This window comes from Corapipo altera, unplaced genomic scaffold (genome assembly GCF_003945725.1).
Source record: "Corapipo altera isolate COAL_440 unplaced genomic scaffold, ASM394572v1 61534, whole genome shotgun sequence".
NCBI lineage: Eukaryota > Metazoa > Chordata > Aves > Passeriformes > Pipridae > Corapipo > Corapipo altera.
Genome location: NW_020885070.1, coordinates 111,216 through 125,268, shown reverse-complemented (window position 1 = coordinate 125,268; position 14,053 = coordinate 111,216). Strand labels below are relative to the sequence as shown.

Here is a 14,053-nt window from a genome sequence, read left to right as displayed (position 1 = left end):
ATTATTTGCTTTCTCTACTGACAGGATCTTAAACCAAATAACTTGCTGTTAGATGAAAATGGGGTTTTAAAATTAGTTGACTTTGGCTTGGTAAAATCTTTTGGAAGCCCAAATAGAGTTTATACACACCAGGTAGTAACAAGGTAAGACATTCCATTTTGTTTCTTAGACAGAGATTATTTAGTTGTTTTGTAGGTGTCTCTTGGCACCTCTCTCATGTCATATCAACATATTCAAAGAGTAGCATCTAGTTCATGTTATGTGGCAAGAGTCTCATAAAGAACATGCAGGGAAGTATTGTTTAACAAAATATCCATAAGAACTGCTACAATATGCATCCCTGGGAGTTGTTCTTTGGTATGATACTCTTTTGAAATATATGGAAATAATACGTATCTTCCTGTAAGCCTGGTTTTGGGAGCAAGACAGCTGCTACTTTCTGTTAATCACAAGACCTAGAACCAATTTTGTAGCTAGTCACATTACCTATTATGAGACAAACACTTGAACCAATTAAAATATTTATTAATGGTTTTTATAGCATGCTTATTTAAAGTATGCTTTAAAAACAGGGTTGCAAAACATGCAAGGTGTTTCCTTCTGACTGTTGTAATGCTAAAAGTATTCATGCAAAGCTGGTTTGTTTTAACATCTTTGTTCAAAAGGCAGAAATTCCACAGTAGTTTGAGAGCAACCTGTGTATCAGGTCATTGCATTAAACTTAATTGTTCCTAGGCAGTGTTAAGTAGCTGTTTTAAACAACAAAGCTCATTTTGCATAAAACCAGCCTCAATACTTAGGTTTGTTGATATGGAGATTTTTGGAAGCTGGAAGGAGTTCTGTCTTGCTGTCATTCCTTCAACATAAAATTTTAAGAAAATTTTGTTTTATAACCTGCAAACCTGCAAGTTAAAAACTTTCTTCCTTGGCATGCCTGCAGTTCCATTGCTTGTAATCAGCTCAATTGAAACTGCAGTTAATTTGTGGTTGCATGTGACCCTATGGTGAGAAATACACACATTTTTTTTCCGTCTTTCTTATAAACAAAACACTTTGTAGGGTAGACTACAGCTCTTCAGTGTCTGAAAAGTATATAGGCAGAAGTAGCATCCTCTTTTTAGTATTTGCATTGCTACAATATACAGCATTTGACATGAGCAAAGTCAGGTGATTTTCCCAAAATGTGTTTTCTTTTCAGATGGTACCGAGCCCCAGAACTATTGTTTGGAGCTAGAATGTATGGTGTTGGTGTTGATATGTGGGCTGTTGGTTGTATTTTAGCTGAATTGCTCCTCAGGGTAAGTCTTCAAATGTAAGCATTTTGTATTTCCTCTTTAGTGCACTACAGCTTTTTATATGGGTTGCTTCTTTCCTGCTAACATTAGCAGGTAAAGACAGTTAGGGTAGAAGAAAGTTTCCAAAACCTTGTTAACTGTAATGAAAGTGAAGTTTTGCAATAGACTGAGGTTTCATAAGCATCCACAAGCATTGGAAGTCTTTCAAAACGGTTGGGTAAAAAAGTTGCAACAAACTGTCACCGTCTTGCCTTGGGAGATGCCAAGTAGGTAACTCTTCCAGTCCTCTTAGTGTTACAGTTTCACACAACCTTCTAGAAATGTGATCACAAAGTTTCTTTTTACTTCCACTGTGTGCTGGGTGTGCAAGGTACAAGTTGAACTGGGCAGACATCCCCTTTTCAGTCTTCTGCTTAGTTTAAATAATATGTGATACTGATAAGACAGTTTTCTATTCTAATGGGTGTCTACTCTCCCTCATGCTTAAATCTCATTTCCTCAGTTTATCTTCTGTAATCCAGTTACAATTCACTTTAAATGTACTGAATATATATATAAAAGCTAACTTCAGGGAACATATGATGGAAGGATCACCATGACCAACTGACTTTGACAACTAAGATGCAAAATCTTTCCTGTGTTTAGTTATTTTACATTAATGTGGTTGTGTAATTTTATGTTTAGTTCCCTGTTGTCAAGTCAACATTATGAAGCCCAGGTTCAAGAAACTTTCAGAATCTATTCAGACATCAGTAGAATGCCTCAATATTCAATGTAGCTCTTTGTGGGGAGATAGTATACAGAGATGTTTTGCCCTGCAATGATGAATGATCACTCACAGCTCCACTCTAAAACTGAAGTTCAGAACTTAAATCAAATGCTGTTACCTTCTAGGTTCCTTTTTTGCCTGGAGACTCTGATCTTGACCAGCTGACAAGGATATTTGAAACACTGGGCACTCCAACAGAAGAACAGTGGCCTGTGAGTCCTTTTGTTTAACAGACTGACATTAGTTTTACTTGATACTCTCTATTTTAACTTCTGAAATTAAATGAAAGGTTATACCAGAATACTTGAGTAGATTTTCAGAAGGCAGTTGCCTCATCTCACAGAGCAGTTGAGATTTGTTGTTTCTCTTGACAAGCCTCTGATCAATAGCAAGATTAACAACAATTTATGGTTTCTTTTCTGTGTGTGCACAGTTTCCTATGGTTACTGGTGTGTAATTATTGTTGCTTAATGTTTTTGGGATGCTTGTTTAATGAATTGTGTTTAACCTGTAAGGCTTTCATCACTTTCAGAAGTAGGAACCATTTATAGGGATCTAAGTTGGCCAAGGTAAGTTATAGTTTGGAATACAGTAAGAAACACCAGACCAAAAGCTTTAGAGATGAACAATTTGTCTCAGTAACGGTACGGTAACAAATACAAATTAGTATGAAGTGACAATAAATTCAGTAATACTAGGCAAAACTCACTGTCAGGACACACAATGACCTACCTAACTATGGATATTAGGCAGACTGACAGGAAGTGGGGCATAACTTCTGATGAGCAACTCACACCAGGAGTTCTGAATTCCCTGATCAGGACCTGTTGTTGAGCTATGGAAGCACTCACTTTACTTGTTAACCTCTGCTCCCTCTCCATGCTGCTTTTCCTTTGTGTGAATTGTACTGGAATGCTATGGTACATGATCATGAAATGGAGCTGTAGCCATATGGAGAAATACCGTATGAGGCACTGCTAACCCCACACAATTCTGTTGTTGCTCTGGGATTCTGAATGAAACACATAAAGGTTTTTACAGTGACATTTCTGCTTTCTTTGGAGAGGAAGAGTTAAGATATGTGTGGGGAAAGGAGTGAATAGGAGATTGGCTAGCACAATAGAGATGATGCATCCCTAAGTTAATTTGCAAACCCATGCATTTCAATAATTGAAAACTCTACTATCAAGATTGTAACTGATTGAGCACATTTTTCACTTTATTGTTAATATTTTATTTTGCATGGACAAACTTGCTGAAGTGTGATGACTAAATACTTAAAATACTACTAAAGTATTACATTTGGATAATTGTTACAAGATCATTTTTATGCTAGAATATGAATACAATGGTATTGATTTCATACCTACAGGAGAAAAAAGTACGCAGTTCATCTTTTGTTTAACTGCTTGGTGTACATTTTCCTTCCCTCCTCCAACAGCCCATATAAATTTTCAGTTGTGCATTTCAAAAGTAGCTCAAAATGCAGTTAATTTTATTAATGTGGAGAAACACTTGCTCTTTTGTGAATATTTTCCTTCCCACCATGTCAGATCACAAAAGGAACCTTTATTTCATTTGTCTGCATCCACTCTAAAGTTCTTTTTTACTTCCTTTTTTTGTTAACAGTTTTTCCTTTTGACCTGGTCACTGCTAAAGCAAAGAAAGGACAGATAATTTGGAAAGGGAAAGTGTAAAACAACTGGAACAGTTACTGAAAAAAAAAAAGTCTTTATGACCCACTACTCCTACATTTGTTATTTCAGTGACCAAGTATTAGCAAGGTGTTTTGAAAGATGATTTGCTTCTGCTGAAAGACAGCCATATGAAGTTTGCTTTCTGTGAAAAACTGAACTCTTAAGTAAAAAACATATATTCCATTTTTGGTCTTTGTAGGGGATGACAAGTCTTCCAGACTATGTCACATTTAAATCTTTCCCTGGAATACCACTTCAACATATCTTCAATGCGGCTGGTGATGATCTGCTCAATCTTCTCCAAGGCTTATTCACATTTAATCCTTGCACTAGGGTTACAGCTACTCAGGTATAGTACACTTGAGTTATGTCCAAATGTGCATTAACCTACTGTTAATATCAAATAAATGTGTTTTAAAGCCAGTAAGCCAGGTTTGAAATGAAATGTTACATGAATTTCCGAAAACATAATCCCGGTGTTTTAGAGAACTCTGAAAGGCATGGATAATGCTAACTGATCATCTCTGTTCCCAGTGTAGAGCAAAGGTAGACAATTAAAAGGTGTATGAGTCATGACCTTTAGACAGTCGTATTTGACATTTGGAATTCAATCACCTAAAGCTTGAAGGTTAAGTCTTAACATAGCATATCCTATTCCCTGGGTTTGAAAGATTTTCAGTCTTACTTCATCCAGTGTCTTCTTCAATTTCATTTAAACAGTCATGATGCTTTTTTAACATGAAATTCTGTGGTGATTTAAACCATGATGCTCGTCTAAATATCCTTTTCCATTATACTTTCATTTTCACTACTCCCTGATGGTGAGAAATGGACTTCAAAGGAAAATCTTGCAGAATGTTCTAGTTCATAATATTGATTTCTGTAATGAGGAAGATATACCAGTTGGCAGTTTGAAAAGTGTATTTCTGTCACTTTACACTGTTAGGGAGGCATGCAATGAACAGAGCTGTCCCCTTAAGGCCAGGGCTCCCTCATTGCTGGTTAGACAAGGCAGATCTGAATCTAGGGGATTAGTGTAGATGTTATGTATCTTTTTATAGAAGACTTTTTCAGAGCACCTTCAGACTTTTTTGGCCACCATCTTTAAGAACATTCAGTATAAGTTTCCAAATAATTAGTTCTGCTATGCTTGGGACACCAGTACATATGTATGAAGTGATTTTTCAGATCATATTGTAGGACAGTGTATTTTTCCAGTTGTGGTGGTGGGAAAAGAGTTTTCCCCCTGAAGTTATAAAATGGTAAAACCCCAGGGGGAGGTGACCATTAAAGTTTTACCCAATGAGCGCTTTTGCAAAATATAAACATATCACAAGCAGAACGGAAGAGAAGGTAGTTGTAGTTGTTGAAGAAGTAGTCATGTTGTAAGGCCACGAGGAGAAAGGGCAGGAGCCCCCCTGGGGGGCTCTGGCCCCCCAGCCCCTGGCTGGGGGGGGCTACAGGGACTTGGAACAGCATAAGGCTGGGCTAAGTACCTGTGGCTGACAGCTGAAGGAGTTTCTCTACTGTAAGAAGCAGCAGGAGCAGTGGCAGGAGCAGCATCCAGAGAGCAGTGGCAGAGAGCCAGAAGAGATAAGGGAGAAGCAGCAGAAACAAAACATGCAGCCGAGCAAGAGAGACACAGAGTTGTCCGAGAGAAGGAGAGTCAGCAGCACAGAGAGCAAGACTAGGCTCTACAGAGAGAGAGAGAGAGTGTTTGAGTAAGAACTGAAACAAAACCCCAAACCCCTCTGAGACCTCCGAGAGAGAGGAGGATGATGGACTCTTACTTGAAAGAGCCTTGAAGTGCTACAGCACTGCAGAAAGGAGCTGAAAAGCTCCGAGAAGGAATGCGGAGAGGGTGACCTTGGCCCCCTCCCGCTGCCTTGAGACAGAGCACAGAAGCTCTGTAGGGGAACTTGAATCCCCTGAAGATCTGGACCGTCACGAAGACCCCTGAGCTTCGTGATATGACATAGTGAAGTGACCCTTGTCCCGGTGAACACAGTCTATGTAAGAGAAGACCCTCGCTTGGAGATGAGTGGCCAAGAGGGCTTGGATACCCCCTTGTGTGTACTGGCAGAGATCCAGCTACAGCTGCTGCATGGAAGAGAAAGAGAGATAGACTGCTACTCTGAAGAGAATGCTGCTCTGAAAGTGGAAAGGATCTTTCCTTCTTCCCTCCTGGACTTTTATTTGGAGGGGAGAAGAGATTTGATCCATTGTAAATACTTTTATGTCATGGTAGAGATAGCTAAGATTGTATATAATGTATTGTAGTATTTATTTTGTACAGTCATTGTAATATATATTCCCTTTCCCCCATTTTGAGTCTTGTGTGGTGTCTGGAAAATCCATCTCACACTGGGTTGAGATGTGGGAGGGGGTTTGGACTAGAGAATTGGATTTTTGAAGCTCTCAAACCATGACACCAGTCTAGACTATTTACTGGCAATGCTACAGTTTAAGGCAGGAAACAACTTGTGCTTACAGTATTGATTTCGTTTATAACTAGCATTGAATATCATGTAACTGGCATTAGCAGGAGTAATGATTGCCTAGGAGACAGCCACTTTTTGTTAACCACACTTTATGGAAACTGTGAAGTTCCTAAAATTTAAAATAGGGTATGTAATTCCACTAAATGAAATCAACCTTGCTCACTTGTGTTTGTCTTCTGCTCTGATAGAAATTGTGTCTTTCTCATAGTTTACAGGGTAGAAACAGCACAGTAAAGAAATCTTAAAAGCTAACAAAACAGCTGGTGTCCAAGTCCTGGATCTGATCGAGACTTCAGATATATTCCTTTAATTTTTCTTTAATTTTTCTTTAATTTTTCTTTATTCCTACTTTACTCTTAACTCTGATGAGACTCTTGTCTCATCTAAGACTATTCAGTCTATTCAGAATGTGAGCTCTTCAGAGTTAGAAACTGCTTATACAAGACCTTTTGCAAAATAGTCTAGAGTTTTGTTAGGATGCCTGAGTGCTAGCTGAAAATAACTATCCCTTGCTTTACCAAATCTAAGTGGAGTGGATAGTAATTGAGAACATACACTTGATTTGCCCCAAGGCCACCTTCTAGTATAAAAATGTCCAAGTAGTTTTTAAGTCCCAATAGTAAGTGCTTTATTTCATTATAACCTCTTTATAAATGGTATTCTGACACTTAATGCTAATTACTTGGTTATTTTTCTTCCATTGTCATTAAGGCATTGAAACAGAAGTATTTCAGTAACCAACCAGGACCCACTCCAGGAAATCAGCTGCCAAGACCCAACGGTCCTGCAGAAGCTGTAAAGGAGCAACAAAATGCACTTTTAAATTTAAAAAGGAAAAAACCAGAAGGAATAGATCAAGGTAACCTCTTAATATTTCACTGATTTTAAAATAGGAGCTACATGCTCAGAGAGAATGGGATATTTTCAGTGTTTCAGAACATAAACTCTCTGAATGGACTAATTCCCTGGGCACCAACACCAGCTGAAACCCTTCAGTGATTTGTGGTTTAGGATAAATGCTTTGGGGTGAGAATGACTTAGTTCTGTGTTCTGACAGAATTAGTACAAAAAAGACTCTTCTACGATGCTTAGAAATATCTATCTGTTAGAAATATCCAATTCCATTAATTGCTCTAATGGTGTGTGATACTGCCCAGTAAATTATAGGCTATTATGATGAGCCTTTTTTCCTGAGGCATCTTACTTAGGTGGAAGTAATTTAACTTCACACCACTTAAAACAAAACAAAATGAGGAGAGGACTGTGAGAGTCCAAAACATAGCATGTGATTCTGTAAAATGACAGACTGGAAAATGTAGATCAGATTCAGAGAGATTTCTGCTTTCTTTCTCATAAGGTAAGCAAGTTAATTAGACCATTCCGGGTAAGGAACATGAAGCACATTTCTGGGACCCTCTGTGGCAGTTTGAGCCACATTTGAAATCCAAAAATCCAATTTCCAGGCTTCCCCACCCCTTCCCACAATTTATCCTAACACCGAAGAGAAAACTTTCAGGCCAGAGGCTTCTATAGGGGAAGGAGGAAGTATTTACATTTATTTACACAAATAAATATACTGTACAAACTAAAAACAACTATATATATATATTACACTTCTATCAGTCCCTTTGAAGCTTCTCCTTTTAACTTTAGTCCAGGAAAAGCCTTTTCAGGCTGATAAGTAACCAGTCTCTCTCTCGTGGGAGTGTTCGGGGCCCCTGAACACTCCCTACCAACCTTCAGCTGTTTGCTGCAGTTCTTTCTTCTTCATGAAGTCCAAGAAGATAGCTTTGAGTCTGTCCTCTCATACCTCAGTTCGTAGGCTACTGTAGTGTAGTCAGTTTATCAACATATGTGTCCTGGAATTTCATTCCTCCTCCGGGTTTTTGGTTGTCCTGCTTCTAAATCACTGTGAAGGACATCCTCCGGGCCTCTCTCTGGTCTGTCTCTAATTTCGCCTGGGGTTTCTCTTCCCCTGGCACCGAGCTGTATTTAGCCCGTCCACTTTGGCTCTGCTCCCAATGTTGCCCGTAACAAAAACACAAACCAACAGAGTGCCGGTTTATGCGGTGCTTTATTCTGGGCCCAGGGAACCTGGGGACTCACGTCCCAAGCCAGGATTCCGAAGACTCTCATTTTTCGTACAGTTTTTATAATCTCACACAAACATGTTTACATGCAACTTCTCCATGAAAACAGTTACTCTTAGTTACACACAGCAAACCAGGTACAGTTACAAACAAGCTCATACTTCATTCTGATAACAATTAATGATCATCTACTCTAATCATAAATCTGCTTAAGTTGTCTTACCCCTAGAAACTGTTTAACAGACTCTTACCACATCCTAGGTAACAAATCATTATATACATGCTTGACTAAATCCTTTGATTCTCGTTTCCACTTCTTCAGCACAACACTCCATGCTCACAAACAAGGTTGCTAACTAGGCCTACTCTTCTACTAAGCCTTAGCCATTCTACTACTAATTTAAATCGTCCTGTAACACCAATGCTGAGCCTTAAAATCCACCCCCCACAAGTCTCAATTCAGTGGAGGAAAAAAAGCCCCCTAGCCTTGGCCACAAGGCAGCTCGGTCCAGTTATACACTGTCCCAAGCATCCTGCAGATGCGGGGGGGGAAGAGGGCCTAGCCTCCTCCCTCTTACCTCAGGTGTTGTGAGTCGCATCCCTCACAAACACTCACTCCAAATGTTGCCTACTAACTGTGACCTAGGCAGAGTTGGGGGGGCCGCAGGGCTCCCCTTCTCCCCCCTGGAGGGGGAAAGAAGGAGCCCAGCCACCCCCTGGCCTTCTACACCTACACGCAGCAGACACCAACAGAAACATTGCCAACAGCTTCCAGTGGCTGTGTATATATGATTTTTAGAAGAAGCGAACAAGACGAGTGATGATTGTCTCTCCAGGGAACACTGCCCTGGCACCCAATCACCTCTGACCCCCCCCCAGCCTCTCAGGGGGGGCCAATCTTAACCCATGACACCCTCCTTCAGTCTTCCCCAAACAGTAGCATTATTTCATATATTCGTGGCAAGAAAAGTGCTCAGGACTCAACACCTGTATCTGATGCTGAATTACTCAGACCTTCTACCAGAGAGGCAAATATTGGTTCTTAAACTTGGACTTGGTCTTCCTAACAGTTGGAATATGCTAGATAGCAGCTGTCAGATTACCATCAGCCATTTTGTTATTGCCAGTATAAGACTCAATAATACTCAAAAGCGGTTGTTGGGAGAATAGAGATCGTGTGTGAACAATTTCCTTTGCATTTCTGTAGGCCTTGCCTTGGCATGGCTGGGTGCAGACAGTAAAAGAACTGCGTAGCTAATATGGCTTCAGCCTTTGAAGTTAGGACAAAGAAGGCTCCCTGCCAAGGTTAAGGTGGAGTTTCAAGAGGGTGAATGTGTGCCCTCAGTTGCGGTCCAATTAGCAGTGGACAACAAAGTATGTTTCTCTTATGTATCCAATGCTGTGTGAAGAAGAATCACATGTCCGGGTGTAGCAGCAGTATATAATGAGTGTTCTTCTTGTAATAAACCGACATATTGCTGACCAAGTGAGCAATCTGTTCCGTGCCCCTCCACCGATAAGTGGTACCTTTTTGTAATAGAGATGCTTCCATAGAAGTGTGTTTCTCCTCTTGAGTTCAGAGAAGTAACTACATTATTAGGGTTTAACTTAACTTTTAGGCACTTTGAATGGTTGTTTCTAAGTCTGTCAAATTAAAAGTAAAATGCATCAGGTTCACTACCTTAAGACTTCAACCTCAAAATAAAATTTAATCAGCTGACTACTTGCACGCTGTTTACTGACCCCAGTACCATCAGTCAACTGATGTGTGGGAACTTGTCATGTTATGGTAGCTTAGGCAATTAATTTAAGCTTTTTAGGTCCTTTTGCAAAGATCATTTGAGGGTTTGTGATTAGTGTTTTGGAGTACATGCCCTAAAATAGGCCTGTTAACTAAAGGACAGGAAAAAGAGAAATGCTTCTTTGATTTCTGTGACTTAATTGTTGTATTTGACAATAGGCAGAGTTTCCAGAGCTGTATAAAGCTAGAACAATAACTGCTTTAACATCTTTCAAAAAGTCTCATCTTCAACAAGATGAAATCAAGCTTATGTGTTAAATGCTAGGAGTTTTGAGATTAGCTATAAATGAGGCATTTAAGAAGTCAGCATTAATTTTTGAGACATTTGAGTATCAGCATAAAAAGCAGTATCATTTCCACTAAGTGGAAATGGAAACATAATGGATTTTCCAATATGGATTTTCCATTATGTTTTGGTTTTGCCTTAGCTGGGCTGACAGAATCAGAAGGTCTCAAAGGTAGTGCCAACAAACGTTTAAGAAGAGAGCCAATGTTAGAGCTAGCAAATCTGCTGCCCTGGATTTCATTTGCCATCCTTATATGACATTACCATCTAAACTTAAAATCTGAATAGTTGTTTGGAAGAATAATCCTACAGTCTTTATTTAAATAAAATTTGAAGGACAGTATGTTTTTACTGCTATTAAGGGTGGAAATATGCAAAACTAATTAAAAAAAAAAACCTGTATTCCCTGAAATTCTTAGACTGGCCTGCCCTTGCATCCTGCACAATACATTTCCTTAGCCTTGTCCAGGTAGCACTCTGGGGCTTGGCAAAATAGACTGATTACTGATGGATACCCTCTTGTAAAATATTGGCATCAGGACCTGACTGTCAGGACAGAGATTCCTGCCATCACCCTGTGTGCTGCTTTTCCACAACAACAAAACCCTGTAGCCTGTGGGGCGTGTTCACCAAACTTAAGTACTTCTCAGAAAACAGTCTCTATTGTCAGGGAAAAACTGTCACTGGATGGATGACTGCCTGTGAAAAGTATTAAGCATGCATACTTTCTGTCTGCTATTGCCACTTATTTCTGTTCAGTGTGGTATGTGGAGACACTGATATTATGATGACATCACTGTCACTTAACCAAAAGCAGCACTGCTTCCCCAGGAAGCAGTCTTATTGATCTGCATTCCTACAGAGTTGTAGGTACACTAAACTTTTTCCTGAGTTAATGCAGCATAAAGAATCTACCTAATATCAGAACTATTCTACATTGGTTTGGAAATAAACCAAAGCCATTCTATTCATATCTAAGGTTAAGAATTTGTCCTGGATCTGACAGCATGTAAGAAAAATTAAGTGTTAGTGTGGTGGGACAGGGTTAAGGTTTAGAACAGTTTGCTTTTTTTAGGTTTCAAAGTAGAATTAACTGGTTAGCTTTTCATGCCAACAGTTGACTGGTTAGCTTTTTATATCAACAAAGAAAAATACTTACATGTATCCCAAATGTAATTAATACTGTCATAGTTTGAGATTGGCCCCCCTGAGAGGCTGGGGGGGGCTCAGAGGTGATTGGGTGCCAGGACAGTGTTCCCTGGAGAGCCAATCATTGTCCATGTTGTTCGCTTCTGCTCAAAATCATATATCACAGCACCGGAAGTGGTTGGCAGTTCTGTCTTGGTTGTTTGGCTGTTGCTGTCTGCTGCGTGTAGGTGGACAAGGCCAGGGGGTGGCTGGGCTCCCTCTCTTCCCCTCCGGGGGGGAGAGGGGAGCCCTGCGACCCCCCAACTCAGCCTTTGCCTAGAGTTAGAGTCAGCATTTGGAGTGTGTGCTGTGAAGGAAGAGATTCACAGCACCTGAGGTAAGAGGAGAGAGGCAGGCTTTGCAGCCAAGCCCTCTTCCCCCTCCTTTTCTGCAGTGAAGCTGTAGAGGGGGGCTTTTTCTTTCCCTCCACTGTAAGTGGAGGAGAGGCTCAACATTGAAGCTGAGCCAAGAGATGGGCTGTGGAAGTAGGCCCGGCGCTCGGGAGAAGAATCCCAGGCGAAATTGGAGGCGAGCCAAGAGCTCGAGAGTTGCCTGCCGAAGCTGACTGGGGGCAGCCGAGAACTGACGTGGAGGAATGAAGATTCCAGGACACAGATGCTTGATAAGCTACACTGCAGCAGCCTACGAACCGAGGTGAGACACCGAGAGGGAGAAATCACCAGCAGCAGAAGAGCAAGGACTCAAAGCTATCTTCTTGGACTTTGTGAGGAGAGAAACTGCAACAAACAACTGGAACTTTGGTGAGGGGGAAGTGTTCAGGAGCCCAGAACATACCCACAGCAAAAGACTGTGTTACATATCAGCCTTACATAGTCCAGCTACTCCTGGACTAAAGTTAAAGGAGGGGCTTGAAAGGACTGACTGATAGAAATGTAATATATATAGTTGCCTTTAGTTTGTATAGTATTTATTTGTATAAATAAATGTATATACTTCCCCCTTCCCCTACAGAAGCCTCTAGCCTGAAAGTTTCTCTCCAGTGTTAGGATAAATTGTGAGAAGGGGTGGGGAGAAGCCTGGAAATTGGATTTTAGATTTCTAATGTGGCTCAAACTGCCACAATACTTAATTGCAGAATTTGTGACTCATTTGGAGTACACATTGATTTAAGTGTGCTTTGATTCTATCACTCTCTGAGCTTCATTAGAAGTCATGTACTGCCACTGTAGTAAGCAGCATTAAGCAGTTCAGAGTAGATATATCTTGAGAATGGTATCAGACCTTGAGGAGAGGGCTGGACCCCTTTACTTTACTAACAATGTGATTTACACTTTTCAGGATTACGAAAAAAACTGATGTTTTGATTGCTGTGGATGGTGTATGAAAATGAGTGAAAATTACCGAAGTCTGGCGGTCTGAAAACCAAAGCTAACACGATTCCAGCATGGGGTAAAATTGGAATGTTTTTCCCACACCAAGGTTTAAGTTTATAAAAATCTGTAAAGAATCTCATTACTTGACAAAAGTAAATAAAAAGACTGAGCAAAAATACATTAAACAAAACAAGCAAAGCATTTTGTACCTCTTGTTAACAGTCCCAGTGTATATTTTATGATACAAAATGCCATCACCAGCTGGACAAAGTCTAGTTAAATTGTATAAAAATACTCTAAAATACCTCTACAGTATCAAAGTTCTACAAGCTCAAATAAAATTTGAAGTAAGGGGTATAAGACAAACAGGTACTTTCCAGTTTATATTTTAAAATCAGCTATTTTTCACTCGTGTAACTTTTTCTTGTGTCTCTTTACTATAATTTACTACTACATCAGGCTTCTGTATGGCCCTCAGTTAAAGTTTAGACTTCTGAGATTCTTCAAAGAAAAATTTGCCTTGTATGTAAAATGGTGCAATGCAGCAATGGCTAAACCGACAAGGTCATTTTTCACAGCACAAAAAACCTAAAAACTGAAATTCAAAAGCTGGAAAAACATCCTACAGAGGCAAGGCCTGCCCTGAATAAAGGTACAGTACCTTTTGCTTAGGACATGGGCCCTTAAGTTACAACACAACTTTCAGAAATTGCTACCAAAAAAAATTAGGGTGTGGCATGCTAACAATCTCAAGGTCATTCTTTAAAAAGGAAGCAAAATCAGTAAAATGTTTTCTATTAAGCACTGACAGTAACCCAAGGCTGTCAAAGTAAACAGGGTATTCACAGGTTTTACAAAAAAAAAAAAAAAGAAAGCTGATAGGTCATACTTCGATGTATTGCTGTGGACTGAACCCTCCTCTCCTTGGCTTTTGTCCTTATTTCTCATCATCTTTTTATTCTTAAAATATTAAGAGGGGGTCAGGGGTGTCTATTTGCTTTGAAGTCCTGTGCCCAGGTATTTACTGTCAAAAGTTGAAAGAAAGGTAAGGTCCCAGTTCGTTCCACTGGCTTTCATTATCAGGAACAAAGT

The 14,053-nt window shown here is 39.9% G+C and overlaps 1 protein-coding gene across 1 annotated transcript in view; it reads left to right on the top strand.

Annotated features, from left to right (window-relative positions):
* The window catches only part of LOC113959885 (cyclin-dependent kinase 7-like), a 15,043-nt gene extending 2,062 nt beyond the window's left edge, over positions 1–12,981 (top strand). Inside the window, exons 3-8 of the mRNA XM_027669180.1 lie at positions 25–143; positions 1,199–1,298; positions 2,190–2,276; positions 3,961–4,110; positions 6,974–7,121; positions 12,927–12,981. Of these exons, the coding sequence (XP_027524981.1) occupies positions 25–143; positions 1,199–1,298; positions 2,190–2,276; positions 3,961–4,110; positions 6,974–7,121; positions 12,927–12,952 (630 nt within the window). The 3' untranslated portion in view covers positions 12,953–12,981. The remainder of the gene's footprint in view (positions 1–24; positions 144–1,198; positions 1,299–2,189; positions 2,277–3,960; positions 4,111–6,973; positions 7,122–12,926) is intronic.
* The last annotated feature ends 1,072 nt before the right edge of the window (positions 12,982–14,053 follow it).